This window comes from Seriola lalandi, unplaced genomic scaffold (assembly GCF_002814215.2).
Source record: "Seriola lalandi dorsalis isolate HSWRI2012SDOR001 ecotype SW California unplaced genomic scaffold, Sedor1 jcf7180002053582, whole genome shotgun sequence".
NCBI lineage: Eukaryota > Metazoa > Chordata > Actinopteri > Carangiformes > Carangidae > Seriola > Seriola lalandi.
The window spans coordinates 156,235-183,154 of record NW_019524135.1 but is presented as its reverse complement, the minus strand read 5'-3'; the positions used below and the strand labels follow the sequence as shown (position 1 = coordinate 183,154).

The following is a 26,920-nucleotide window of genomic DNA, read 5'->3' as shown; positions in this document are numbered from 1 at the left end:
TTCAATTTAATTCAAAATTCAGAATTCAAAGAAATCTTACAACAGGACACAAAAGATGACTCAAGACAAAGTGATGCATTTCAAGAAGCAGCTGTATTCGACTATAAAGGCATTTCTAATCCAGTGTCTCTAAGCTGTTTTCTTAATATTTCAGTGTAAAAAGCCTAGATTCTAATAGAAAAAAGAAACAGTAAACCCAAAATAACATTTCATAAGAAAACAATCATTGAAAAAAAAAAAAAGAAAAAAACAAAAAAACAAAATCCCCATTCACCAGTCACTTCAATTAAAATAGAAACACCTTTTCATTTTTGCTAACATTTTCCCTCAAAACAAATATATTTTTTTCCTTATATATATATATATATATGTATGTATATATATATATCTATGTATCTATATATTTATCCTCAAGGCAGTTGGTCATGGCCAAATTAATTGACCTCATCATGGCCAATTTTCATGTTTCAAAGTTAGAAAACATAGCTAGAATGGAAGAAAATGACTAGCTGAAGCACAGTGTGGGACCACTGCACTGGCCAACAAATAATATCTCATTTTGAGTTAGAGGGAATAGTCTGTCAAGGCAGTGTGGCACGCAGACACACTTCCTCTGGAACAAGTGCAATGCAGAGAATAAATTTCTCACACATCATAAAACTACAACGCACTCCTCTTTCACAGCACTCAGGTTGTCCATCAGATTCCCTCTGCTTGTCTCCTCTTCCTCTAACTTCTCTATCTTGCAGCAGTGAAGGCTTGTGTTGTGCTGTTTTGGTTCTTAGCCATTGCCGGGAGCTCAAAGTCCACTTGATGGAGAGACACTGCAGTAGTCAGGGAGGTGGGGCTTCTGATCCATCCTCGATTATTGTTGTTTACTCCACCCTCTAACTACCATCAGAGGCAATAAACTGCTAGAGGATGTCTGAGCTGAACCATCTGTAGCAGTGTTTGAGGTTGAACAATAATTTGTCAACTGAGAACAAGAGAAACAAGGATCCCAGCATGCCAGCATCTTGCTATTACAGTAAAAATTTGATAAGTTGTCCCTGAATACTGAAGACTGCTCTATCAGTAAATGGTGTGTCTGATAGCAGAAGGGAGAAGACACAAGTAGCAGGATTTCTGCAGAAAAGAGGGTTATGATGAGTCTACACAATGACGAACTGGAAGAGCAACTGTGGCTGTAGCTATGTGCTCTGAATTTGTTCCGATGAATAGAGCACATAGAGGACACGAGGGGACGGGATGAATGAACAGGGGAGAGATGGGATAGATGGGATCACCGCTGCAATATTAGTGAGTGATCATCAAAAGTGCCAGATGGCGACGTGAGGAGGTTCCCTGGGTTACCATTTACATGAAGTGAATATGCATGTTGTACACATAAGCAAGTATGCTCATATGTGTTTGTGTAAGAGAAAGAGAGAGATAAAGAGAAAATGTGTAGGTGAAAAAGAGAAATCCCTGGGCTACATGGGAGGGTGCAGTGGAGGAGCAGTCCCAACGGGCCTCAGCCACCTCCATCTATCACATCCCTCCATTACACCTGACACTCAGCAGAACTATGTGCTTCTCTTTTGCAGCTCCTGAATAAAGGCTGTGAAAGAGGGGAGGAGACACAATTATAAGTTGAAGTACTGTATATTGAAGCAAAATTACATTTTTAAAAATTATTTTAAGGGTACATAATCTCACCTCCAATAATTTCCTCCTTGACTTTTTGTAGTTCTTTCCGCACCTCCTCGAGGATCTCCTGCAGAAACATTGATTGGAAAACGATGTTAGTCATGGTGACATGGTACTTTTAACACTTGGTGTGCTTACATGTACTTTAGCAACCAGGTTACTCATAGAAACCAGGTTACGCTGGTTATCGAAGAATATGTTTACACACACTGCAGTAACCTGCTTTCTGTAAATCTGTGTATACATCAGCATACAGCAGCAGGTGGGTAACGAGATACCTTTCCTCCCCCGACCTTATTTTGGAAGCATTGCTTTCTTATTTTAACTCTACTGAAAGAGCAAGCACTGCACTGGTCTTAATGGTTTTTTTTTCCTGGTGTGGGTGTGCATGTAATCACCCTCATTCAGGTTCAGCTCTTTTGCATTGATGAGAAATTCACCTGTTTCATTTTCTCTAAATCTGAGTCATCCATTCCACCTGCATCATTACTGTTGCTCGCTGGCTTCACCCTGTAAGAAGACAACAAGACAGACAAATATAGACAATTATTTTATGTTTCTGTAGTCCATAAAAAGCCAAGAAGGTCCATGGGATTGCGTTGAACGGGCAACTGTCAATCAAGCTCATCACAATAGTAGCAGAGGGTTGAAGGAACAGTGAAGAGAAAGGTACAGAAATGTACACACACCCAGAGATGCAATGAGGGTTGCCGTATCTAATCCCATTAACCCACCTTTCAATTCAATTTCAATTCCAATCTATACCACTGGTATAGATTAAAATAAACCTAGCTGGCATATTTGCAGACATATATGCACCAGTTGAGCTTATCCACCTTTTAACCACCACATGTCTCAACTACAGTATATAGACAAGACAAGCTAAGCCATCTGAATGTTTACCACAAGAGGACAGCACCAACTCCAGCACTCAGAAGTGACATGTAAAAATAAACATTAATCACACTGTCAGGTTTATCTTCTTATTCAGTTTTCAGAGATAACACTCAGCTGGTACACCTGCAAGTCCCTCAGGTGCATGCCATTCTGTGATCCCTTAGAGGGTGCCATCAACTGTAACATATGCTACCTCAGTACGTAGATTGCAGTAATGCTGTGCTAAACTGAAGAGAAAAGAAGAGCAAGGGGAACTAAGGTCACGAGTGAACGGGACAACATGTATACCTGGAACCTTGGGACAATGAGGGAGTGGAGTCCATGTTCTTGGCGATGGAGTTATTCCTGTTAGTGAGACACACACACTCTGCTCTTAGAATGGAAATGGAAGACAGTCACACACAAAAAGCACATTTGTCCAGAGGCATACGTGTTCACAAAAGCTCACACACTCACACACACTGATGGAGAACTACTCTTAGGATGAGTTCAAACATGAGACGCCAAACACCAGGGGGTTACAGATTTACTGACGATGGCAGCACAGAAATAAGTGAATGCAGGATTACCTGGTCATAGACGATTTTTCCCAAGGTCTTCTCAGGGTGTCTGAGAGGGAGGATGCATAAAAACACGAGTTATTAACATTCATTTGTAGATTATGTAAAATGAATATCTGGATGAATGTAGGTGGCATGCCACAGATGAAAGTGTTCGCTTCTCACCGCTTTGACCTTGAGGCTCTGAATCATCCTGTAAAGAAAGAGCGAGACCATCTGTTAAGTGTGAGTCATCCTCAAAATGTGTCTATACTTTAGTTTAAACTATCCATCACCTACAGTGTTTTGTCACATATATAAACAGATTATTTGTTTAGGATTTTTATTTTTTTATATTGTGACTAAAAGCAGACTCTTACATTATCTTGTGGCTTCACAGGTGGCTTCTCTCCAGTATCTGCAGCTTTCCTCCTGGTATAAAAAAGGATCAGCTTAAGTTATACTATCATGTACAGTTGAATAGACCAGTTTGAAGAATTAGTTATTCACAGAATATTATGAATTTTAAATATGTCAAAGGAGAAATGGGATATATGAGAAAATTAAAACAACATAAACAATATGAAAGATGGAATACAGTAACCCTCATTGTCTATTTTTAGAATGTGTGCAATGGATATTTTATGTGACTGAAAACTTGTGGTGTTACCCACCTTCGTGCCAAGATGGCACTCATCTCACCCATCAGACCGCCTCCACCTCCCCCTCCTCCTCCTCCTCCAATAGAGGAGTTGCTGCTGCGGCTGGGGTCACCTCTGCCTATTGGAGCTGCAGACCCTGTGTCCTCCTGCTGAGGGCAGCAAATAGCAAAAAAGAGTCAGGCAGACACTGTGTGGGCATGGTGACTCAATAGACACGGACGCACGACTGCAGGTATAATAGCTCCCTCATGTAGGGACAACTATTGTATCAGTACAGCAGCAGAACACCATTTGCATAATTAGGAAAGCACATAATGGATTCAATGGTTGTACATTATCTTAAACTTGACTCTAAAAGCAGCAACAGGGTCACAAGGGCTATCAGAGGTTTTGTTACATACACACCTTAGATGTTTTGCGGAGTTTAGCTCCTGCTAGGGCAGCTGCCAATCCCCCACCACCTCCAATTCCCCCACCACCAAGGCCACCTCCTCCTCCTCCTCCTGCAGCTGGCAGGGGCGGGGCTGGCGGAGGTCCGGAGGGGGGTGGTCCCGGTGGCGGAGGGATGCCAGCGGCTGGAGGCAGCCCAGGGGGTGGAGGAGGGGCCGGTGGTGGAGCAGGGCCTCCAGGGGCCAACGGTGGAGCTGGAGGAATAGGGACTGAAAAAAAGAAAAGAAAAGATAGACACCATCAGTGACAGTGTGATGCAGGTGCACTGCCATGTAGCTTAGAAAGAATAGGTCCCACACAAAAGTAAAGCCATAGGCAAAAGGTGATGAAATACTTGGTTCACAATCCAAAACAGTGGTCCAATCCAAAACACTTAACGCTCCAGGCTTGTGTTTGGTTGTTGCATATACATTTATTCTATTTACATCATAGCACCATGAATCACTCGGTTTTCATCACACAATCTGACTTGTATGAAAAGTTTTATCATACAGTCCAACAGATTTTGACCAACATTTTATTTCTCAAACACCGTGTGCGTACCTTAAGAAAACAGACAAAGAAAAAGGACTCAGTGACATATGAGGAACTGTTAAGCTGGACTGTATTGTAGTTAAGTAAAGTTATGTTGACCAGCCCAGGTGTTTCCTGACCTGCAGCTGCTTGTCTTTCTCTGTCCTGTCTCTCTCTTTCCTGCCACTCCCGCTCTTGTCTTTCTCTCTCCTGTCGTTCCCGTTCCTGCTGTTCCGACCTCTGCTGCTCCAACCTGTGTACAAAGAAACATATCTGTCAGCAGCAAATAGGTGTGAACATGCTCGAAATAAATAAGTGGTTGGACAGGACAGATAAATAAAGCTGAAAGTTATTTCATTAGTAGGATTAGACAGAATAATCATGACCAAAGGGGCATGATGGGCAATTCCAGCTTGTAGCCATCCCCAATTTAATGTGTAAAACGTTCCGCAGTTTATTGGATCATTTATTCAACAGCCATTGTTTTCGAAGAACTCTGTCTAATTAAATAGAGTATTTGGCATTTGTGTGGAGAGATAAAAATCAGGATTTGTAACTTTGATACAAAAAAGGATGAGAGTTGGAATTCATGGCTTCTGATTAGCCTACTACTGAAAAGTCCACAGCTGGACATGGTGGCCTAATTCGAGCTGCTTCTGTTCACTACTGCTCCCTCGCCTCTCCCCCAACACATCCGCCACTCACAACAGCTGTATACAGAACATCACACATACAATGTACTCATGCACCCACTCAATTTAGCAAAGGTCTACACATATGAGCGCAATCATACACACAAAAAGTCAAGAGTCGCTGTGATTTAAAGCTTAGGCGAGTGAGCTCAGGAAATGGGTAGGCCAGATCAGGTCTAATTTTTCTTGATTTTCTTACAACAATGTAATACTAATGAGTACTGTCATCGGAACTAAAAGCATTCATGCAAAAAATCTCTGCTAACACCATTATCTATGCCGGATTTCAAAGGTTTTAATGGCTCCCTCAGCCACAGTATGTCAGCAGCAGCTAGTAACTTGACAGACAGTCCCTCAGACCAATCACAAAGCCTGCCTGACTGTGCGACATATTACCTTTTAGTCTAAATAAGATTAAAAGGTTAATGCCTAGTCTATGCAGGCATGCGTGGTGTCACCGCAGCAGTCCTGAATGCTGGAGGAACAGATAGATGGATGGGGAGAAGGTGGGGTTGATCTGGGAAGTGTCTGCCTCGCTGCCTTTTTAACCTTTAACATACAGGGGCTGGCTGAGGGTTTAGCTGTGTCAGGCTAATGCCATCAAATCCTCTACATATGCGTGTGTGCAAAACCGTGCCAACAGGACTACTGCAAAGCCAAGACAGCTTGACTTGCTATTGATTGTTATGCAACTAAACCCAGAGGATAGTTTGCTCCTGCTGGGAATGTAAACTTCACACGGCCTCACAGAACAGCCAAGTTGTCTAAATGGTAAAACCACTTGCTTCCAAAGAAAATCTACTTGTTAAACAATTGCTGACATTGCTTTTCTCTGGTCCACAGGATATCCAAGAGGATTCACAAAAGCATGTGGCTAGGGGGTCATTAGATATAAAATAAGTAAAAATACAGGTTGGTAGCATTTCATTTAGAGGATGCCTGAAGTTACCTCCGCTGTTGTTCAAGCTCTTCTGGAGACGGACCATTTGACACCGGGCGTGGGAGGGTTGCATAGCCTGCCGAAACACAACAGAGGAAATATCCTTAATACAAAAAAAATTAAAGAACAAAAATGGGTTTAACCGCTCTCAAACAACCTCTCAATTTATGTGCTTTTATTTCTAAAAATTATCTTCTCTATGCATGCATTTCAGTGTATATAATCTGAGGACTGTGTAGACAGCCATGATGTGACAGAGGAACATAAATGTGTGGTGTGCCCAATCAAGGACCAGACCTTTAAGGCATTTTATAGTCTTTTTTTTAAAAATTTTTTTTTACCTGCATTTTAAATCAGTAGTAGAGATACAGACAGGGGTATGACATGCAACAAGAGTCCCCCGGCCATGGGTCAAATCCCCTAGCAGGGGTTTGAACCATGGACATTGCAGTTATGCATATATGTGCCTTAACCATTAGGCTACTGAGCCCACAGCTACAGCATTTCATGGTCCTTCATTGCACTGGGTTTGCCACATTGTACCAAGGCTATTGGAGTACAGTATTTTCTCCATCTCGTTCATGGTTCAAGAGCAAAGAAGGATCAGATTTAAATAAATTGCCAGCATGGTGTAAACAAACAGAATCAAAGACTCAGAAGGTTGGGATGAAATAGATAAACTATGAGAAATTAAATTAAAAGTACCAACAATTGGTACAGCTAGTTACAATCAAATTTTTGCAAGAAGGGTTTTAATTATGCAGAAAACACTGCAATAAGATGAGACATGGATCGGGGCAGAATATCAACAAGTCGTATGATCAACAGTCAATATGAGAGGACATCAGTAATAGAGAGGGAGTAGAGGTTTATACTATCTTAGAAAACTATTGTTGTATATGATCTGAGTGAGAAAATTCAACTGCATGGGAAAAAAAGGTACCAATCTTGTATAACAGCGAGACCCAGCAAAGACACAGCACAGTACTTTTTAAAAGACAAAATAAAGCACATTTTTCACATAGACACAACAGGATGGGCCTTGCTAATGCATCATGTCCTCTTATTTTCTCAGACCATTTGTTTGTTTTTCTCATGTGAAAGTCTTGGTGAGTAAGATTGGACGCACTTTCCAGGAAATGTGTCATAATTAAACGCTCAAGAAAGAAAGAAAGAAAGAAAGAGAGAGACATAGATAGATAGATAGATAGATAGATAGATAGATAGATAGATAGATAGATAGATAGATAGATAGATAGATAGACACCAAAAAGTTCTTAATTTGTGCATAAGATAAATCTGTATGTAGAAAGTTTTTGATGAATGAAGCCCAATCCGTGGTGACCAAACTGCAAAATCCATGACATAGCTACTAATGTTGATGTGACAGGGAATCTAATGAGAACTCATTTACCTGCGTCTGCCATGGAGTTGAGCACCTCCAGAGCGTGAGCCATGCAATTGGCAAAAAGAGTAGCATCCTCCTTGCTGCCAAAGTTGAGCCCCCACACCTGCCGGGCATCCCGCCACTGGTGGAAATTGGGTGTGGCCTGATTATACTTGAGACCTCTCACAATTGGACAATTTATAACCACCTGGGGAAGGAAGGGGACAGATGGTCAATACAGGGATCCTTTTGGGATGAGTGCTCCTGTGGCTTTTTGTCTTTATTCACACAAATGATGACAGTTCTAAAGATCAGATTTGAAAATATTAAACCGAACCAAAAACTGCTGGTCAGAAGTTTAGAATAAATACCTTCCAAAAAAACCCTCCAGGAGGTGGATCCCTCACTAGAAAAACTGGAAAAACGATTTAAAACTACCTAAAAAACCCACATCCCTGCTTGAGCATAAATTATCCTAGTTTGTATTCCACCCAGCAGGTGGCGTGAAGCCTATGAACCAGGAAGAAAAAAAAATGTTCTGGATTTGAGCGTTGCCTGAATGTGCTGACGCACCATTTCACTATTTGTTTAACAGCCTCTGGATTCCACAGAGCAGACAGGAGGAGAGGAGACCCTGTCAGGGTGAATATCGGAGCGATCAACATGCACTGAAAAGAGAGGATAGCAAGTTCAGCTGCCACTGCAGACTGATATTACTAAATTCTCCACAAAAATACTGAGGATGTAACCAGAAGCACATTTAAAAAAATCAGGATAAAAGGAGGAGCTTTAGCATCTTTTTGAAGTGAAAGAAAGCAACATGTTCAAAAAGCCTGAACGCCTGCAGAAAGACCTTAATGCCACGGTTCCACTTGTGTTTTCAGTGAAGTTTAATCATCCAGTCACACCAGGATGCGTAAAAGAAATTGAAGAGACAAGCATAATATAATCAAAAAGTTACTCTATATGCAGACAATAAGAACAGGAGGAAAAGGGGAGAACATGGACGTAGAGGGAAATACAGCCACCGTACATTCTCTCTCGTCAGCTTCATGCTGGTCCCATTCCCCAACATCCTAAACCAAGTCTTCATCAGACACAAATATAGAGTCCTTATTGGGTATCAGGCTTTTCCCTAAATTGTCACAGGAAATGTTTGAACAGGCTAACTATCTCGCAGGAAACACCATCCACTTTAAGACCAGTCTCTGGGGAACACTTTAGAGTCGTGAATGTTTAAAGAAGGAGAGAGACGCTGATGCAGCAGGGAGAGGAGGAGGGTAGTCAACAATAGACCCACCCAAACTCAGTTTACCCAGCTCTTTAATTTAGAACCTGCCCACCTTTATCTGCTGAGAACTAGTGAGTCATAATCTGAAGATAACACCAAGAAAACCATGTTGGTTTTCCTTTCCATTAATGCCAACATCGTGCCCAAACTTAAAACTACATGTTCCACAAATGTTCAGCTTGTGTGTCTTAATCTGTATCCGCTGCTAGTCCATATGAGGGGTTAAGCAATGTGTGTACATCCTTAAGACCATTGCTAATTCAAGGGGAATATGACTAAAAATATTATCTTGATATTTTAATTATATTATACTATATATATCTTGATATCCATGTATTTTTTCAGAAAATGGCTTTTCAAACGTATTTTTTTCTTCATAATCTCAATATTCTTGAGACCAGTACCAAAAAATAATGAAAACATAATCTTACATTCAAATTACTATAATCTGTTTTTTTTCTCCTAGTGATGTAAATGACAACAAGGCAGAACTCTATGAAACCAGGTATTGGCTAAATGGCTGCAAATTACTGTAAAGTTAAAAATGCCCAACACTTGAAATGATCACAGCAAGTTGTACACAATCAGAATAGTTGTTTGTGTCTTCCAGCTTCTCCTAGAACATCTATAGAGCTATTATCTATATGTTCTTTCATTCCCAAAGCACAAAACAGTGGGAGTAACAACCAGTGCTGACAAAACCATACAAGCGTACTGTCATTTTAAGAAATTTCAGCAAGGGAGGGACACGCCTTAACCTCTCTCGCTCTCCCAACTTCCTAAATTATGATAAAATGAATTGAAACAGGCCTGTAGAGGTGATGCCTTCTTGGCCCTGCTGAAACTGAACTCTGTTGTAAATCTACAGCAGGCCACAGCCTGAACTCTGTACTGGCAAGACATTTAGTCTCCTGACACAGTTATAATAAGCAATGCATCAAAGTAAATAATTGACCATGAATGCACATAAAAAGCAATAAAACTATAGAGCGATTGACAATAATATAACTGATAAAATTACAGTGTATGCAGTAAATATTCTCAATATAATCACCAAGCCCTAGTGCGTAGTATCAAATAGCTAGTGATAATGTGGATGAATGGGAACATACAAAGATAGACTGTCTCACACCTACGAGCTTACTCATACACCCATAGGAGTCCACAGACGCCCACAGGCCACCTGACAGAGACAGATGAATGAGGTACAGACAACCACATACACTCACACTTCCAGAGGCAAAGTCACTCAGACACACACACACTCATAACACACACAGTCTGTCAGACACACAGCATGCCCAGAGCTGGCAGATTTACCTGCTGGTCTGTCTGCATCTTGCGTCCCACTATCCTGAAGGCATTGTTGGAGGGGTTGTGATAGATCTGGACTCTGCTGAAGGTCTGGGCTCCAGCGCCCGCCGGAAGCCACTTCTTATTGCCATCGTCATAGATCATCACAGTGGCCCGAGCCTGGCAAATACTGGACTCACTGGAAGAGAGATGGAAGGAGACTACATCAATTTCCTTGAGTGTACAAGGATCTCGCTCAGGATGCAGTCAGTTAACGTAAGATTTGATTCTGTATTTTTTCAAAAACGGTCCTGGCAACCAAGCTTTGCGTTCTTTTACCAAAAACAGCACCAACAAAAATCACATTATATGTATAAAGGCTTTAAAGGGTGCATCATTTCCTGTGCTTGTCCACGCCTGCAAAACACAACATATCTACTTACAGCATAAAGCTTGCATCTCAGAGCAGAGACTACTGGTAACTGCGAGATGCAAGTATAGCCACAAAAATATAACCACATAGGTTTGTGGTAGTGACTGCACACTCAGTCAACAAATGAATGATCAAGCAATCTTTGTGGCCGTTACCACAGAGATTTGGTATGTTTTTTCTGGCGACAGGCCTGAGATTGAATAGATATTTGTGGATATATCTGGGAGATGCTGACAAAGACTCATGTTTCTTATCCATTTTGCCTGTGCCATGTGTGACAAGTAATGTCATGTAATGTTCTTTAACTTCAACTTCGGTGAATCCAACAACTTTACACTCATGTGCAAGTATAAAATACAGCTATTTTACTATCACAATACATAATTTAATGACAAATGACACATCATATTACAAGCTAAATAACATAATGTAAAACCTGTTTTTTTATCTTTAATCTGGACATAAGATATATTCATTATCATTATTTTGCCAGTTTCAAATACTATCAAATGATGGTATGTGGTGTGGACTGCAGCTGGAAGGGAAGAGGCAAACACAAGGGGAGGTGAGGAGGAACTGGAGACACCGGATGGACAAACGGATCAAAACACACTCCATTATAAACAAACCATTTTAGAGATGAGAGCCAGATCTGAGACTAGTCGGGCTTCATCTTGTCTAACCCACGTTATCAAGATACAGGATGCTAACATACAGTATTATGACACAGCAAATAATAGATGTTTTGGGTTTTGCTGATGGTGAAGTTTCTGACAAGATGTCAGTCAGAGAAATACATCAAACTTTCTGGAGATATCATGACAGTAATTCAAGGGTTTCCTGCCTGTACAAAGAGGAGGATAAGAGTAGCAAAAGGGAAAACACCATGTTCTGACACATACACATGAGGTAGGATGTGAAAGACCAAGAGAAAGAAAGCAGCAATGTGTTGATGTGAAAAGAGAAAAAGATTAGTTTGATCCCAAACAAGATGGGGAGGCGAGACAACAATGGAGCCTGACAAAGACAGGAAGTTGTGCCAAACTCCACCAAAGAGGCAAAGCAAGGCTCTGGAATCTTCCACCTGCTCCACATCAACCTCCACTTCATCTCACTTTGTAAGAGGAAGAAAAAAACACCCACATGTGCTTTGAGATCAGTGACAAAACATTTATTTATAGTTACACTCAGGCAGAATACGCACAGGTAACAACACATTCAGGAATGTCTAGTTTAGTTAGCAGTGCTAGAGCCTGCAGAGTGTGTGCATGTTTGCATGCGAGACGCTGAGATCTGCAGATCAGTTTCTTTGGAGAAAAGAATGCCATAGCCCATACATATACAAACTGGAATAAGTGTAGAGTAATGTGGTATCATTTAACTAAATCAATCATATCATTCATTTATAAATCCAGGGCCCACTACATGTTACATATTCTAACTTGAAATAGATTAATTAAAGTTATAAAATATGTTAACATTTGTTTACAATTTATTATTGCACTGATCAGCCTTGAAATCTAAACAGATAATGTTCATGCATGTGTCCCACCTACAAAAAAAACAAAAAAAAAAAACAAGGTAACATTGGAAAAACCAAACGTATAATAAATACATTTAATAGTGAGTACAGTTGGTGGAGGAGGACACCGAGGAACAAAAGGTGGCTGGGGTGGCTTGTCAATTCCAATTTTTTAACCATTCCTACCCCCTCCTCTCCTTATTTGTTCCCCCATGCTCTCCCTATAGTCCCCTAATCCATCTCCTCCACCTCTCCCTCCATCTGTCCTGCCCATGATACAATCTGCTGCTTCCTGTGACACAGCACCAAAGCCACAACCTACTTCCTGCTGCCAGCACTGCCTAATAAGGACTGCCACAGCCTGAACAATCAATGTGCACACACAAACAAATACACGCCCTATATTTTCCTACAAGTTGATAACATTTAAATTGAGTGTATATTAATTGGAAATTATATTTTTGTTTCACTGCCAACAATGAGGCCAAATGAATGAGAGAATAATAAGGAAATATGTAAGTTTGGACGAATGATGAGGTGTTTAGGATTCCTGTTAGAAACAGTGAGTGACTTCTTAAATTGAACTGTTTACAGGTTACAATTTCACAACACATCAGATAGCTTTGGGTGTCAGTCACAGAAAAATGTATTACATAAACTTCAAACATCTTCCTGTGATTGTGTTTTTTTGGCACACGTCATATTATAATAGTGCCCATGGTGAATGTTAGTCCAGATTTTCATGGTAACGTTCTCTCCTCTGCTCCATGGCTAGAGAGATTTTTGCAGATGTCTTGCACTTTACCTATATTATATAGGTGCATATATAGCTATGTATCTAACAAGATCAGCTAATTTGTGTCTGAATTTTTAAATCGTCAAATTAGAACATTCCTCATTTCAGGAGAAATACTTTCAGGCAGAAAACCCATCATTTGAGGGACCTGTAACTAGGTTAGATCTCACCTTAGACAATGAACAGGTTAATAGTGACAAATGAGACAGGACCACTACTAGAAAAAATTAGTAACAAAGAAATAGTGGTGACATTTGGGATTAAACTGGTTGACAGAGGAACCTCAGCAATAGAAGTTAGTTTTTCATTTTTCAGACTCTGAAGTTCCTGATGGTGTATGTTGTATTTATGCTGTAAAGAAGTGGATCAGTCTACACTAAATGGAGGTAGACTGACAAATTGGTTAGGCAAATATACTGGGGATATTAGCTTACTGCAGATCTATTGCATCTGTGCACACATCAGCTGACAAAAATCACAGAACTGGCAAAGATATGCTTAAGATCATTTAGAGTAGTGCCACCACATAATTTGTCCACCAAACAGCACTAACAAGTTCATTTTCAAGTTCAATGCAAAATCAATGTCCCACTTAGTATACAGAATATCTCAGTCAAAATTCTTTTAAAAAATATTTTCAGAGGGCCTTTCTATAAAATGTCTGTCTGTCTGTATGTTATGCATTTTTTTTTGTGTGTATGAGCAGGAACTAAGGGAACTAAGACTACACAGAGGGAACTAACTGAACATTTTGAAAACAGCTTATAAAGGAAGGGTTTTTACAAGGAAGATAAGGTACACTGGCAAAGGTCAAAGCTCTTACTGTGGCCTCAAAACCTTCAGCAGGCACAAGCCTGCCCATCGGTCACATCAAGCAGGTGAAAACCACCTATGACTGGTACTGCATGCGCTGTAGCATCCGCTGATTTCATCTGCATCAAGCATGCCGTTGATGTGTTTGGCAGAGAGGGCTTATGGGAAGTGGGAGGGGACAGAGACTCGGCCTGGGAAATGGATGCATATTTAATGGCAGAGAAAGCAAGGGCTCAGGAGTGAGATTGAGAGTGAGCAACTGCATTATTGATAGAACCGTGGACACTGAAACTCTAAAAGCGTGCGGCACACGCGTATAAAGAAAGGGACTTGCACACACCCACACACCTGTCAACCTGCCAACATTTGTGTCCATGTGTTGACCCGGCCCACTGGGTCTAACCTGCGGCAGAAGACTCATGCCTAGGTTTGACTGCACTGTGTTTTAGTACTGGAATAAATGATGACAGGCACGGCCATAAACAATCTGTTCCTGTCCTTCCTCGGACAAAGACCACCAGTCCTCTAGTGAGGACACTGACCCTGACCGTGGATCTAAGCTAACTAAGTGACCGGTTGACTTAAGAGGTTTTCTATTAAGCACAAATAGGTCACTGGCTGATGCTCTGGGAGGGATTTGAGTCACCATCCTTTAAAACACCTCAGGCAAAGGACTACACCATTTCAGCACATGAAAATGACCAGCAGGATGAAATGCAAATCACTTGTATACCTAGAAACGCACTCAAAAAGGGAACCAAGTCTGTCTTCAGTCATCATTATTACAGCCAGCCAGAGTTCCTCATCGCTCTGTGGTTCTTTGGTCAGTGAGGGGTTAACAGGAAACCGCAATGCACGGGCTGGGGCACATGCTCTCTTGGAAATGTCTGTATAAGGCTGTGCTCTCAGAGCTTTTCCCCAAATGTGCTGGCAAGTACAGTCAAGCCCAGTTGCTCTGTCTTTTCCCTCCTCCTCCTCCTCTTACCTGACCCTCCCACCACACTCATCTGCCACTCTTGACTGCTTGCTCTGCTTCCTTTCCGTCCAAATCAAAGAAACAATTTAACCAAGTATAAGAGCTGCACGGAGATGTCTCTTGATGGCATCCCTGCATAGATCTGTTTCACATAATAGTGTGTGTATATATATATATATATATATATATATATATAAATATATATAAATAATAACTCATACAAATAAATTCCACATTTCATATAATTGTGTATTTTTAGTGTGCATTCATGACATAGTTTCACTAAACACAATGACACACGACATACAGATACAGTCATGGGGCTGAGACAAGACAGACTGAAGTTACACAGCGTTGTCTAGACACTAAGTAGAGTAATACCACTTGTCTCTGGCTCTGTCCCTCCTTATTCACCAGGCTTCTTTCTCCTCTTGGAGTTCATAACACCACTATATGAAAAGGCTTTTTTTTTTTTGTCCTCACAACTCCAGCCAACTATCGTTTTTTAATGATGTTCAGGCTTTTTGAGTTATTCTTGCCTTCAGGAATAAGTGTCTTTCTGTGTGGTAATCAGGCAGCAAAGACCACTGAGGCAGTAACTCATGCAAAACATCTGACAAGCTACTGCAATACATTACAAACAATAATAGCTATGCAGCTCATCAGTAGTTGAATGTTTTTTTTACCCAGCCTTGTGAATTGATTCACACCAACTCAAAGTCAAATATGAAACATAAGATGATTAGTAGACTGTAGGTGGCCGTGTTGCACATTAAATACGCAAACAGTGACTCATTACTTGTGCCGTTAAAACATCATCATCAGAACCAGACAGAAAATGACAATAAGTCACTTAATACTGTGTAACCAAACCACTTCCTCATTCTACTTGACAACAATAGAGACCACATTTCACACACAATACATTTTGAAAAATATTGATATTGTGGAAAAAAAAAAACATCAATTTAAATACCCCTCTATGATGTGCATAAGAAAAAAATTTTATACATGTTTTTCCAGTCTTAGTTTACAGGTGAATTGCTGTTTTTTTTAAATATTATAGTCAAATGAAAATTATTTACTGAGAAACTGAAATGACTTATTCATAAGTTCATAAGATTGAATGAGTGGATCGATTTATTGTGATAACTCATTCATAAAGTTAAGGGTTAAACTTCCTGTTTCCACCACAGCACCTGAGTGTTTGACCAGTGACAAAGCTTGGAAAGTTCAGTTCCAGAGAGACACACACTACCACACAGAAGTGAAAAAAGGAAGTTACAGTAGTTGAAAAGAGATAACATGAGAAAACTCAGCATGTGCTAGTATGTGAATGCTCCTCTGTGTACAATGCCCCAAATCCCCGGCTGCATGGTCAATCAAGTGTGACATCGGTACATTTTCTTTTTAGTCATTTCTTTATTGCAAGAGACTGAATTATCATTTGAAATAAGGGTTTATGGATTAAGGAAGGTTTGCATAAAAAAAAGAAAGGGAAATGTAAAAAAATAAATAAATAAATAAAAAAGAAAAAGCCTGTTAGTATACTGCTGCATCATTACAAACACTGAACTGGGGTCATGATGGTGGTGAAGTACTTGACCTCTGATGCTGACTCGGACATGGGCAGCCCACACAATAGCCTGCTGACGGTCATCTGACAGCATGCTGTCCTCATACCACCCTCAGGGCCATGTATACGGCTGTCAGTGATGTTCAGCTGGGCCACATGACACTGGAATTAACCTCTAAACCACATTCATCTCATGAAAACAGCATGTTTCCCACGTCAGTATTCAATGACTATCACTGACTGCATCCGTAGGTGCTAGATAGGCTTTCAAACTGCAAAGGGCAGGTCCTGTTGTGAGAGACGGCTGCCCCATAAATGTTAATATGTAGCTCAACGAACAGACCAGAGAATAAACTTCTCATTGGTGCAGCCTATTTTCTTCAAATATGAGGTGGATGGAGAACACAAACAAGTAGAGCAATCTAAACATAAATGCTAATTATTTCTGAGGATTCCCATGGAAGTTGTCAAATATGAAGCAAACAGAAAAGTTTTCTCATGCTTCAATATGCAACATTTAACAAAAGTGCCATGACCTAAAACAGGAAATTAAAGCAGAACCAACATGACTTCGCAACAGCCTTTCAGAGGATGAAGTTGAATACATACTCTATGTAATACAATGAATTTTAAAAAGGAAAAAGACTTTTTGGAAAGCAAGCAGATTCCCTATAATCATCCTGCCATTTTTGTAAAGGTTTAATAAAAACTGAAAAAAACTTTAGACTAAGGAGAGGGCTGGAAAAGTAGCTAACTCTCCTTTCTGCTAACTTCACTCCCTCTTTCTTTGTCCTTTTCTTCATGCCTGTTTCTTCTCACACAGGTCCTAGCATGCTGCTAAAAGCACACAAATTGACACACACACACTTGCTGTAGGCTACAGCTTTCTGACTTCACGAGTCAGCCACACAGAAACATGCACCCAGGCTATATCAGTTATTGTCAAAGTTTTCTTCTCAATATTTTTGTCTGAATAGAGTCAGTCGTCTCCAGCTAAAACTCCTCTACTGAGAAAAGCCCTCAGCGTTCTTTGAGCGCTGACTCATCCTTTGCCTGGCATCGTCTATTGAGGATTGTGGAAAAGTTGAATGGACGAACTTTCATTTTGTTGACCACTTCAAGAGTTGAGATGAATTCTTTCCTGCTTCTGAGGCAGCGTAGGGCAGTTTTGTGTGTGTGTGTGTGTGTGTGTGTGTGTGTGTGTGTGTGTGTGTGTGGGGAGGGGGGGACACGACTGGCACACTTAATGCCCATATTTGGAACCATCTCACCTCTGTCCTCCTCACTGAGCTCAATTCCTTTTACAGGTTGGAGCACATCCTCTTTGACTCAGGCCAAGGAGGAGGCAGACAGGCTTCTCTGGAGAAGAACAATCTACAGAGAAAAACTCTCAGTTGCCCTGACTTGTAACACTCGTTCCCTTTGCACTGAAGAAAGGATGTCTTCACTCAACTATGAGCCCGAATGTTGGGCAAAGACAGAGTTGAGAAAAGGAGGAAAAAGAAGGCAACACCTTAATCACATTTCCTGTTTCTCATTGATATTGAGGCAGGAGTGCGTAGACTTTGACCTTATGTTAGCCTGCTTTGCAGATAGTGGCTACTTAGATAATCCTCCCATTGGCCCTGCCAATTTTTGGCCGGCTTACACTCTATCTACTCTGCACTGCGTTTCCTCTTTCTAAAACCCACCTACAGTACGACGCACGACAACAAAGCTAATCGTCCAGCTATGAGCAGGACACCAAGTTTATGATAGAAAACAAAGTGTAATATAGAGTGTGCAATAAAGACTCCACAATTAATTTTTTTCTCATCACATGTGGACGCTTTGTCCACTGACGCCAGTTACTTGATAACTGTAAAAGCCTAAGCTAATTATTTGCACAACCCAAACAGTAAACAAGGAAAAAGGTGGACATAAAGTACTGTCAAAAGGTCTGAGGCACTTTTAGTAGTGCTCCCGCGGTTAGAAAATTAATGAGATACTACTTTGATAATGAAATAATCGTGTCATTTCACAAGCAAAACTGCCAAATATTGACTGGTCCCAGTTTCTCAAAGGTAAAGATTTGCTGCTTTTCTTTGTTATATATGACAGTAAACTGAATATTTTGGGTTTTGGACAGCGGGTCAAATAAAATAAGCAATTTGTATACATCTCCTTTAGGAATTTCATCTATTTTCTGTCATTTTATAGATGGAACAATTAACCAGTTAATTGAGAAAATAATCTGCAGACTGATCAATAATGAAAATAATCTTTAGTTCTAGCCCTGATGTTGAGATTCTTATCCATCCTGCAGTACCATCAGGGAGGCATCTGATTGGTCCCAAATTAATTCAGCACCATGACAACAAGCCCAAACATACATTCACAGTCATAAAGAATTATCTTCGGTGACGAGAAGTAGGAGTCCCGCAACAGATGGTGTGACCCCCACAGAGCCCTGATCTCAACATCATGGAGTCAGTCTGGGATTACATTAAGAGACAGAAGACATCGAGTGTACTGGTGCTGCTTTAAGGCCAAAGGGTGGTCACACCAAATATTGATATTTAGGTTTTTTATGTTTACTGCACTTTGTATGAAGTTAACTGACAAATATAAACTATTAATGGCATTATTTTTGAAAGCATCCTCACTTTGCATCTATTGCACAGTTTCCTTGATACGTCCCTCTGCTCCACAGTTTAACATTTCTTAAATCAAACCATTCAGACATGATTAAAGCGAAAATTTCTTACTTTGAGGCTATTTGCATACATTTCCGTTTCACCATGTTGAAATTACAACACTCTCATTTCAGGGCACCATAATGTTTGGTACATAGCAATGGTAGATTTATTAAAGCAGTCATGTTTAGTGCTTTGTTGCATATCCCTTGCATACAATGAGTGCTTGAAGTCTGCAATTCATAGACATCACCGGGTGCTGAGTATCTTCTCTGGTGATGCTCTGCCAAGCCTCTAATGCAGCCATCTTCAGCCCTTGCTTGTTTCTGGGGGTGGTCCCCTTAACTTTACTCTTCACCATATAGAACGCCTGGACAATTGGATTTAAATTGGGTGACTGACTTGGCCATTCCAGAGCTTTCCATTTTTTGTCCATTTCTTGAGCTACCAGGAAGATTAACCAGCTCACCAGTTCGTTCTTGATATTCCACACAGTTGATTTTGGTAATGCTAAGGTTTATCTGATGTCTCTAATGGTTTTGCTTTTGTTTTTCAGCCTCATAAAAGGCTTCTCTGACTTTCATTAGCGCAGCTCTTGTCCTCATGTTGAACAATGACAACTACAGACTGCAGAGAGCTTAGAAGCAAGCCTACGTATCTTATGCCTGCACTAATGAAGCAATGGAACACACCTGTGTAATCACAAACCACCTGTGAAGCCAAATGTCCCGAACATTACGGTGCCCTGAAGTTTAAAAAAAAAAAGGTGCAAAAAAAGGGGTTGTAATTTCAATATGGTGAAACCAAAATGTATGCAAATACCCTTAAATTAAAGTCTGGAATATGCACTTTAATCAGGTCTGAATGGTTTGATTTGAAAATTTAAACTGTGGAAGAGAGGGACACAACATGGAAATTGTGTTTTTGTCTCAAACATTATGGGGGGCACTGTATAAACTGTCCAATCCATGTTTGGTCTGTTGCTGGCTGAAAAAATTTGTACAAACAAAACAGCACAAAGAAACATTCAGGCCAGTATTCACCCATGACTGACAGGTGAGGAAAACGATCTTGAATGAAAAGATAGTCCTCTTCAGACTACTCAGTTGACCTCCAAACCCAGGGCCTAAACTGAACTTGTACCAATCAGAAAGAGCAGACTGCTGCTCAGACTCAAAAAGGCCAAAAAGGCAAATGCTGTGAGCTCCTTGGAGCATCCAGGACAGCAAAAACTGTTTCTGTAAACAAGATTATGTGCATCGCTATTCATGCAAGCAAAAACAATATATATATCAACCATGCAGAAAATGGCTGTCTTCAACAGAAGAGTTCAAAACAAGTTCTCCTTTCAAGCCAGTCTTTCTCTGTTAAGTAATAAACCTTTATCTCATATCTGATCAAACTCTCCTGAGGCGATAATATCCTTCATTATGACCCACAGTATAAGTGGTGCCTAATGATAATGTAAGGAAACTGTCGTACAACAAATCAGTAAAGCAGTTACTGTTTTATCTCATACAGCCTTTGCGAATCAGCAGTCATGATTATCCCAATAAGTGAAGTTAAGATCTGAAGACCTGAGTACTAGGAATCTTTAAGATGGCTGACAACATAAAGCCGTTTTTATACTAACTGGCATCCATTACACTCCATTAAGCAGTGGACCCCTTTATGAACCCAATGTATCTCTGTACCCATTAGTTGTGCTGACCATACAATATATCACTACAGCATTTCTCCACACAGCAAGCTTTGGTTTCACTACGATGTTAGATCCAGGCTCTCCATCATCTGGGATGATGTCACTCTCGTCTGGCTACTGCTGAAAAGACCACAGATGTGCCTTTAACTTCATTTTGTCTACTCTAGGACTCTGCTCGATTTCACACTGATGATGACTTGATCTTTCCCAGAAGAGAAGTCAAAAAAGCTTGAATACAGAAACGTAATGCACATACATTTTTCAGCTATTCATACATGTCTGGTGTTGTGTCCACTGAGGCTATTTCCACTGGTTAATCAGAGGTTTTGTAGATGGAATAAAGACTCATTTTTTGCTGACTACTTTGCTACATCAATGAAAAATAGCATCAGAAAAATGGGTAGAAAATTGGCAACAAGCAAGGTGAGGTCAAGAAGTTGCACAGGTCCAGTCACCTCACTAACAGATTAAAAAAAATCTTAAACTAAAATGTTAAGATAACTGCTCCTAGTGACCACTATCAGCTTCCATGACCAGAGACTGACGTTGGGGGGACAGATACATGTTTATGATTTGTTCAGATTTTTTTCTTGATTTACTTAATTGTTTAGTCTACAACATTTTAGAAAGACATGAAAAATGCCAATTATACCTTCTCTCAGTCCAAATTGATGTATTCATATAGTTTGTTTTATTCGAATAAATGCATAACATGTAAAGATATTGAGTTTATTGTCATTATACGACAAAGAAAGCATCAAATCCACACATTTGAGAAGCTGGAAACTGAATTGGTTTGGTGTTTTTGCTTAAAAAGTGACTAAAATGAGTCATCAATTATAAAAAAGTTGCTCAATCCCAGCACGAAATTGGCAAAAATGAGGACACTGTCCGGTTGAATGAATGAAGTGAAACGATTCAGTCCGAGTGTCAGATCAATACATTCTGCTTGTAACTGAACTCTATGAATTGATGAGAACTAACAAAGACAATTTCCTATGCTTCAGGCCATGTATGTTTATCCAGCATAATGTGTTTCCAGCAACAGCCATGAGGACCTACATTACTTATTAGCAGGGTTGCGTGAAATGACAAGATATACCCCAAGATGATTTAGATCAAGGTAAGTATCACTTTAATATTTGTGGATGTATTAGGCAAATCAATGAGGACTGCTTATCCTTATCCTTATCCTTACTTCTCATAACAATATGACTTGTCATGTATGCCATTTACTTAATTAACCATGTGCAGTCTCAGCCCCATCTGGTAATTTCATCTATGAGAAGGTTCTCATTTGAGTCTCTGCCCAGTCTAATCTTAATTTACAAAGATACAAAACAGAAAAGCAGCTAATCCAGTCATGTGAAAAGCTGGAACAAGAGAATTGTTGACATATTTGCCCGATTTTGATTGATTCGATTTTCTCTATATCACAATATATATATTGATGAACTTGCATGACAGAAGAAGAAGCATCCACATTATTCACTGCAAGCGATTTACACAGTTTTTGCCACTTCCTGTGACAAAAAAGATTCAACACGAGTTTCAAAACACCAAGTTCATTGAACACTGCTTAATATGGATGAAACACATCCAACACGGTAGTTAGGGTAAAGGTTATGTTAAAAATAAGTGATCACAGAAGAAACAATACCATACAGAGAGAACATAAGAGCCTAGAGGCACAATTAAAGAAGGAAAACATCGGCCACCACCAAGGAAACTGGATTTGTCACCAAGTAGACAATGGAAGGTTTTGTATGTTGAGCAACTCCTGTAGCACAGCGTCTAATCCAAGAGGCAGGCTGGCATAATGGCCTATTTATGAGTATGAGAAGTGGGAGGACCAAGAGGGGTATAATTGTTTCAGGGGAGGGGGTAGCAGTGATTGGGTGTTGTGAGAGACAAACTCACAAGGCAGAACCATTTTAATAATGGAGCGCATGGAGTGAGGAAGCACATGGGCTTTGTGATCATTTGGACACACCGTTACACCAACTGCGCGGCAATGCACTGAGGAGTATCCTGAAGTGCACATCAACATGCAACTCTTTATGACGCATGAAATAAACCCATTATTCTTAATCCATTACAGATAAGAGTTCCCACAAGCACACCCCAATTACCTCAAATTGTTATTGCTTCTGGGAGGCGGGTGTTAAGTGTGGATATTACGAGGGGTTTGGTTGAAAAATAAATTAGAAAGGCTGCTTATGTTCACCATAAAAAGTGTGACAATTTCAGGCATGCAGAATGTGTCCTATCTATTTGGGTACACCAATTTGCCAGTCTGGTTAAGATCAATGCAGTTTTACAGAGCTCTAACCAAAAAATGTCAACGTTAAAGTCCAAATTGAACGAATACTAAAGTACAGTATGTAGGACAGTAAGTAAAGTATTTTTTTGCTTGATATTTTGAATTTTAAAATAGATTTTAGGGAGTAACAGTCATTGCACACAAGCTGAAAGTCTACTTAGCTTCTGCGACTGACATCAGACTTCAAAGGAAAACAAAAAAAATTGTGCAAGAGATTAGAAGAACAAGTGGAGACATGAAAAACCGGCATCTCATCACACCAGACGAACAGTGTTATGAACATTACACAATAACACAGCATGAACATGCAGCTATCGCAACACCAATGAGTTTCATCTTGTTATCCTTACATGGACAGACGCAATAATATTGCTAAATTCCTTAAATAACAGCTACTGGCCTGTTGGGACATGGGGTCAAGAAGTAGAACATTAGAGGAAGAAGATATGACAGCAAAACTGGTAAAGATCACTGTTAGAGCTGCATTCCTCTCAAGTTACTGCTTAGGCAGAAAACAGCTGGAGCCGAGACACAAAGGAGACTGAGGGGGAGGCCATTTCCTTGCTTTTAAGGCTGATCAATAATAAGCCTCATGCAGGAGTGTGAGGAGAACAGTGAAGTAGCCAAGTTTGGCGTCGCTTCCAGGCATGTAGAGCTTCTAAACTGAGCACAGGGAACTCCTTAGACTGCAAAGAGCGTGTTAAGCAGATGCATTACACCTGTCTGTGTGTGTGTATGCTCACATCATGTGCTTTAATACTTGACCCCCCGAGGCAGCTATACTGCTGGTGTCAGATATGACAGGTCCTTTAATCACAGAGACCCAGTCAGTGAGTCACATTGGGAGATGGGAGTCACCTCTCTGTAAAACAGCAGTGAATCATAAGGCAGATGGATGCACTTCGGGTACCTTACAACCCATGGATATGAACCAACAGACGAGCGCTCAAAGTGCTCAGTGGAGATGACGCTTTGGTTTCTACCGACTGCAAATGTAAAGGCAGCTTAAAGTTGGGATTCGTTACTGAGCCATTTTCTCAACTGGGTCAAACTGTTGAACTTTTGACCAACTGACTGCACTTCTGTGTCAACATTTACATTCCACAGGGAGAAATGACAATGAACATGAGTGGAGCTGCATTCCAGTCTTCACCTATTATACAAGGTGACATGAACTGTTTAGGCCACAATGGAGGGCCCAGCAGGAGCAATATCCATTTAGAGTGAGGTAGTCAGATGCTACCTAATGACTGTCGAGAGACAGGGGCAGGATGAAATTTGAATGTAGACATAAACACTCTCCAATTTAATGTTTACATTGCTTGTTTTTGGTGCCATATAATTGCTGCTGTGGTTTATGGATGGAGAAGTGTTTTCTGAATGTAGCCGAGCAATTTGACAATAAAGCAGTTTGCTTATCTTATTGATAATCTATGATGTGTAATAATTTTATTATGCACTATAGCAGCAGAACAGCGTGCTGTCATGGTGATAAGTATGTTTGTGTCCGACAATAATTCTTACACCACAGGTATACTAAAGAGGTACAATGAGAAAACAGATGCCATTTCTTCCATAGCAAACTGCCTATGTATTATGTAAAGTATGTTATCATAGTAGTCTTTGCTAATTGTTGCATCAGTTTAATTAATGGCCTCATTAGCAGGGTATGTTTAATGCACGACTGTGGCCGGAATTCAGGCAGCTCAAGTGCCTCCTGTTACTGTTGTAATCAAAGTTACCGTGCAGAAGTATGTGCAAAACAAATACAAAACTCAGACCAACCCATGTGCCTGAGCTGAGATATATTATTACAGAAAGGGCAGCGCAGTAAGATTCAGATAAAGAACTAGTCACACAGGTTATCAGCATTGCACCACCATACTTCATCTCATGGTCCATAATGAAACACACATTTGTCAAGCTCTAAAATTACAACGTTGGCCCTTGACACAATTGGAGTGCTACTCTGTTTAAATGTGAAGGAGGAAGGAAAAAGAATTCTTAAAAAAATCAGGCTAGAGAAGCTCCAGCCAGCAGCGGTGGCTTCAAAGCATGTAATTGCCAACTGCACAGGCTGTGACAGGATGTGGAATTCGTGGACATGAAATTTCCACAGAACAATTTTGTTCTCGGTGCAAACCTCTGCACTCCCAGAGGGAGAAAAATAGTAGGAGAGGGGGTGAGTTTAAAGTGTTGTCTGTGGAATGCATGACATGATATAAACAGCACATGCATTTGCAGCAGCAGGGTGGCCAAGTGGTTATTGTGCAGCCCATAGGGCAGAATTCACCCTGCTTAAGTGCCTTTGAGTAAAGACACTATTACTCTCACCTCAAACCTTAGTTATAAACACAGTGTTGTTAATATATCGTACTTATTTTTGTATAATTGTGTTTTGGTTTGGGCACATGCAGAATAATTCTTAGCCACTGCAGCCAAAAGAGCAAAACAAAAGAATCAACATGGAGTGTTTGAAACAGATACAAAAGTATGTTGTTGTCATCTGACCTGCTGAACTATCCCAACTTGTGAAAATTTTCCTTAAGGCAACCACATTTGTACCAGGTAGGACTAGGCTTTCATTACCACCAGCGCACAACAATACTTTTTGATACACACATTATCGAGTTAATCACTTGCAAAGGTCACAAAAACCTGCTTCAAAGTCTCATGTGTGCCCCTGTGGTTGAAACACCACTACAACAGCCACAAGCGGGGAGTTATTTCTGGGTGAGAAAATGCGATTTTATGTGTTCGAAACAAGGGAAGGGGGCAAATAAACTAACCGGCAGCCCCCAGAGAGGTGTTTCGGGGTCAGCATTTACCAGTCGCCTTTGTGAAACTAGTAGCCGAAAACACCAAAATGTAGCCGGGAAACACAATGAAGGTGAAGGGATTTGTGCCGCTTTACCCACCTCATTGTTCTGCCAGAGTGGAGATCCTCTCCTCGTAGGCAAGTTTGGCTGACTTCAGAGCTGAAGCCCGGCTTTAAAAGTCAAACCGGTGAAATAAAAAAAACGAGAAAAATCGGCGACAAAAAAAGGGCATCTACACCCGCAAACGGGGTAGCCACCAGCGGGATAAAGAAGCACACCTCGACGATTTCCTGGTTGTGTGGAGCGGGAGAGGAGGAGGGGTAGGAGGGGGCAGAGAGGAGATACAGTAGTGGAGCGGGCTTGTCAACTCAAATCACTATCCCACATTTGTTTCTACGAGCGAAAGATGTGAAGCCGAGGAGAAACGTGGCTGCAGCAAAAAAAAAACAGAACTTCTCTTGTCAGACTTTGAGTCGGTTTACCGCTCTGTTTCTAGAGATTAACCCCGTATGTCTGCGTCGGACTTTCCTCCGCTCCCTCCCTCGGTCGGTTGGTCTGTCGGTAGGTCTGTACGAATTCATTGGAGTCTGGCCCAACCCGCCAGCTTCCAAGTAGGCTACAATCCTGCGACGCGTTCAGGTCCGCCTCGTAAAAAAGAATACTAATTTTTTCACTTTCAGTGACTTTTGTTGTGGGTGATTTATTTTAGAGGGACTTAAATTAGAACATTACAACCAGCGGTGGACTGTAGTTAAAATATTCAGTACTGTAGGTTTATAAGCACTTCAACATTTCCATTATCTGCTAGGCTACTTACTTCTAGTCTGCTACACTTCAGAGGGAAATAATGTAGTCTACTTTTTCATTCATTTAAATGGTAGCTGTAGTTACTCATTACTTATGAATATAGCTCATAAAATATGTTGCATTGT

General features: G+C 40.6%; 1 protein-coding gene across 3 annotated transcripts; it reads right to left on the bottom strand.

Moving 5' to 3' along the window:
* Positions 1-74: 74 nt before the first annotated feature.
* vaspb (vasodilator stimulated phosphoprotein b) lies at positions 75-26,548 on the bottom strand. Of its 3 annotated transcripts, none has more exons than XM_023401322.2 (14): positions 26,088-26,548; positions 10,381-10,552; positions 7,797-7,977; positions 6,392-6,458; positions 4,891-5,003; positions 4,193-4,446; positions 3,800-3,936; positions 3,506-3,557; positions 3,312-3,339; positions 3,156-3,195; positions 2,875-2,931; positions 2,130-2,199; positions 1,699-1,756; positions 75-1,600 (listed from the first exon to the last, which is right to left on the bottom strand). In XM_023401322.2, exons 1-14 carry the CDS (start codon positions 26,090-26,092, stop codon positions 1,566-1,568), a joined length of 1,269 nt encoding a protein of 422 aa, XP_023257090.1. In that variant the 5' UTR covers positions 26,093-26,548; the 3' UTR covers positions 75-1,565. The 3 variants fall into 3 exon arrangements, with proteins under 3 accessions (XP_023257090.1, XP_023257091.1, XP_023257092.1); XM_023401323.2 differs by having other exon boundaries at positions 3,800-3,933; XM_023401324.2 differs by lacking the exon at positions 2,875-2,931.
* Positions 26,549-26,920: the final 372 nt, after the last annotated feature.

Excerpts from the sequence above, each read along its gene's own strand:
- vaspb (XM_023401322.2), bottom strand. Across the intron at positions 3,340-3,505 it reads CTGTGAAGCCACAAGATAAT|GATGATTCAGAGCCTCAAGG; the intron begins GTAAGAGTCTGC and ends CTTTCTTTACAG. Across the intron at positions 2,932-3,155 it reads GAAAAATCGTCTATGACCAG|GAATAACTCCATCGCCAAGA; the intron begins GTAATCCTGCAT and ends TCTCACTAACAG.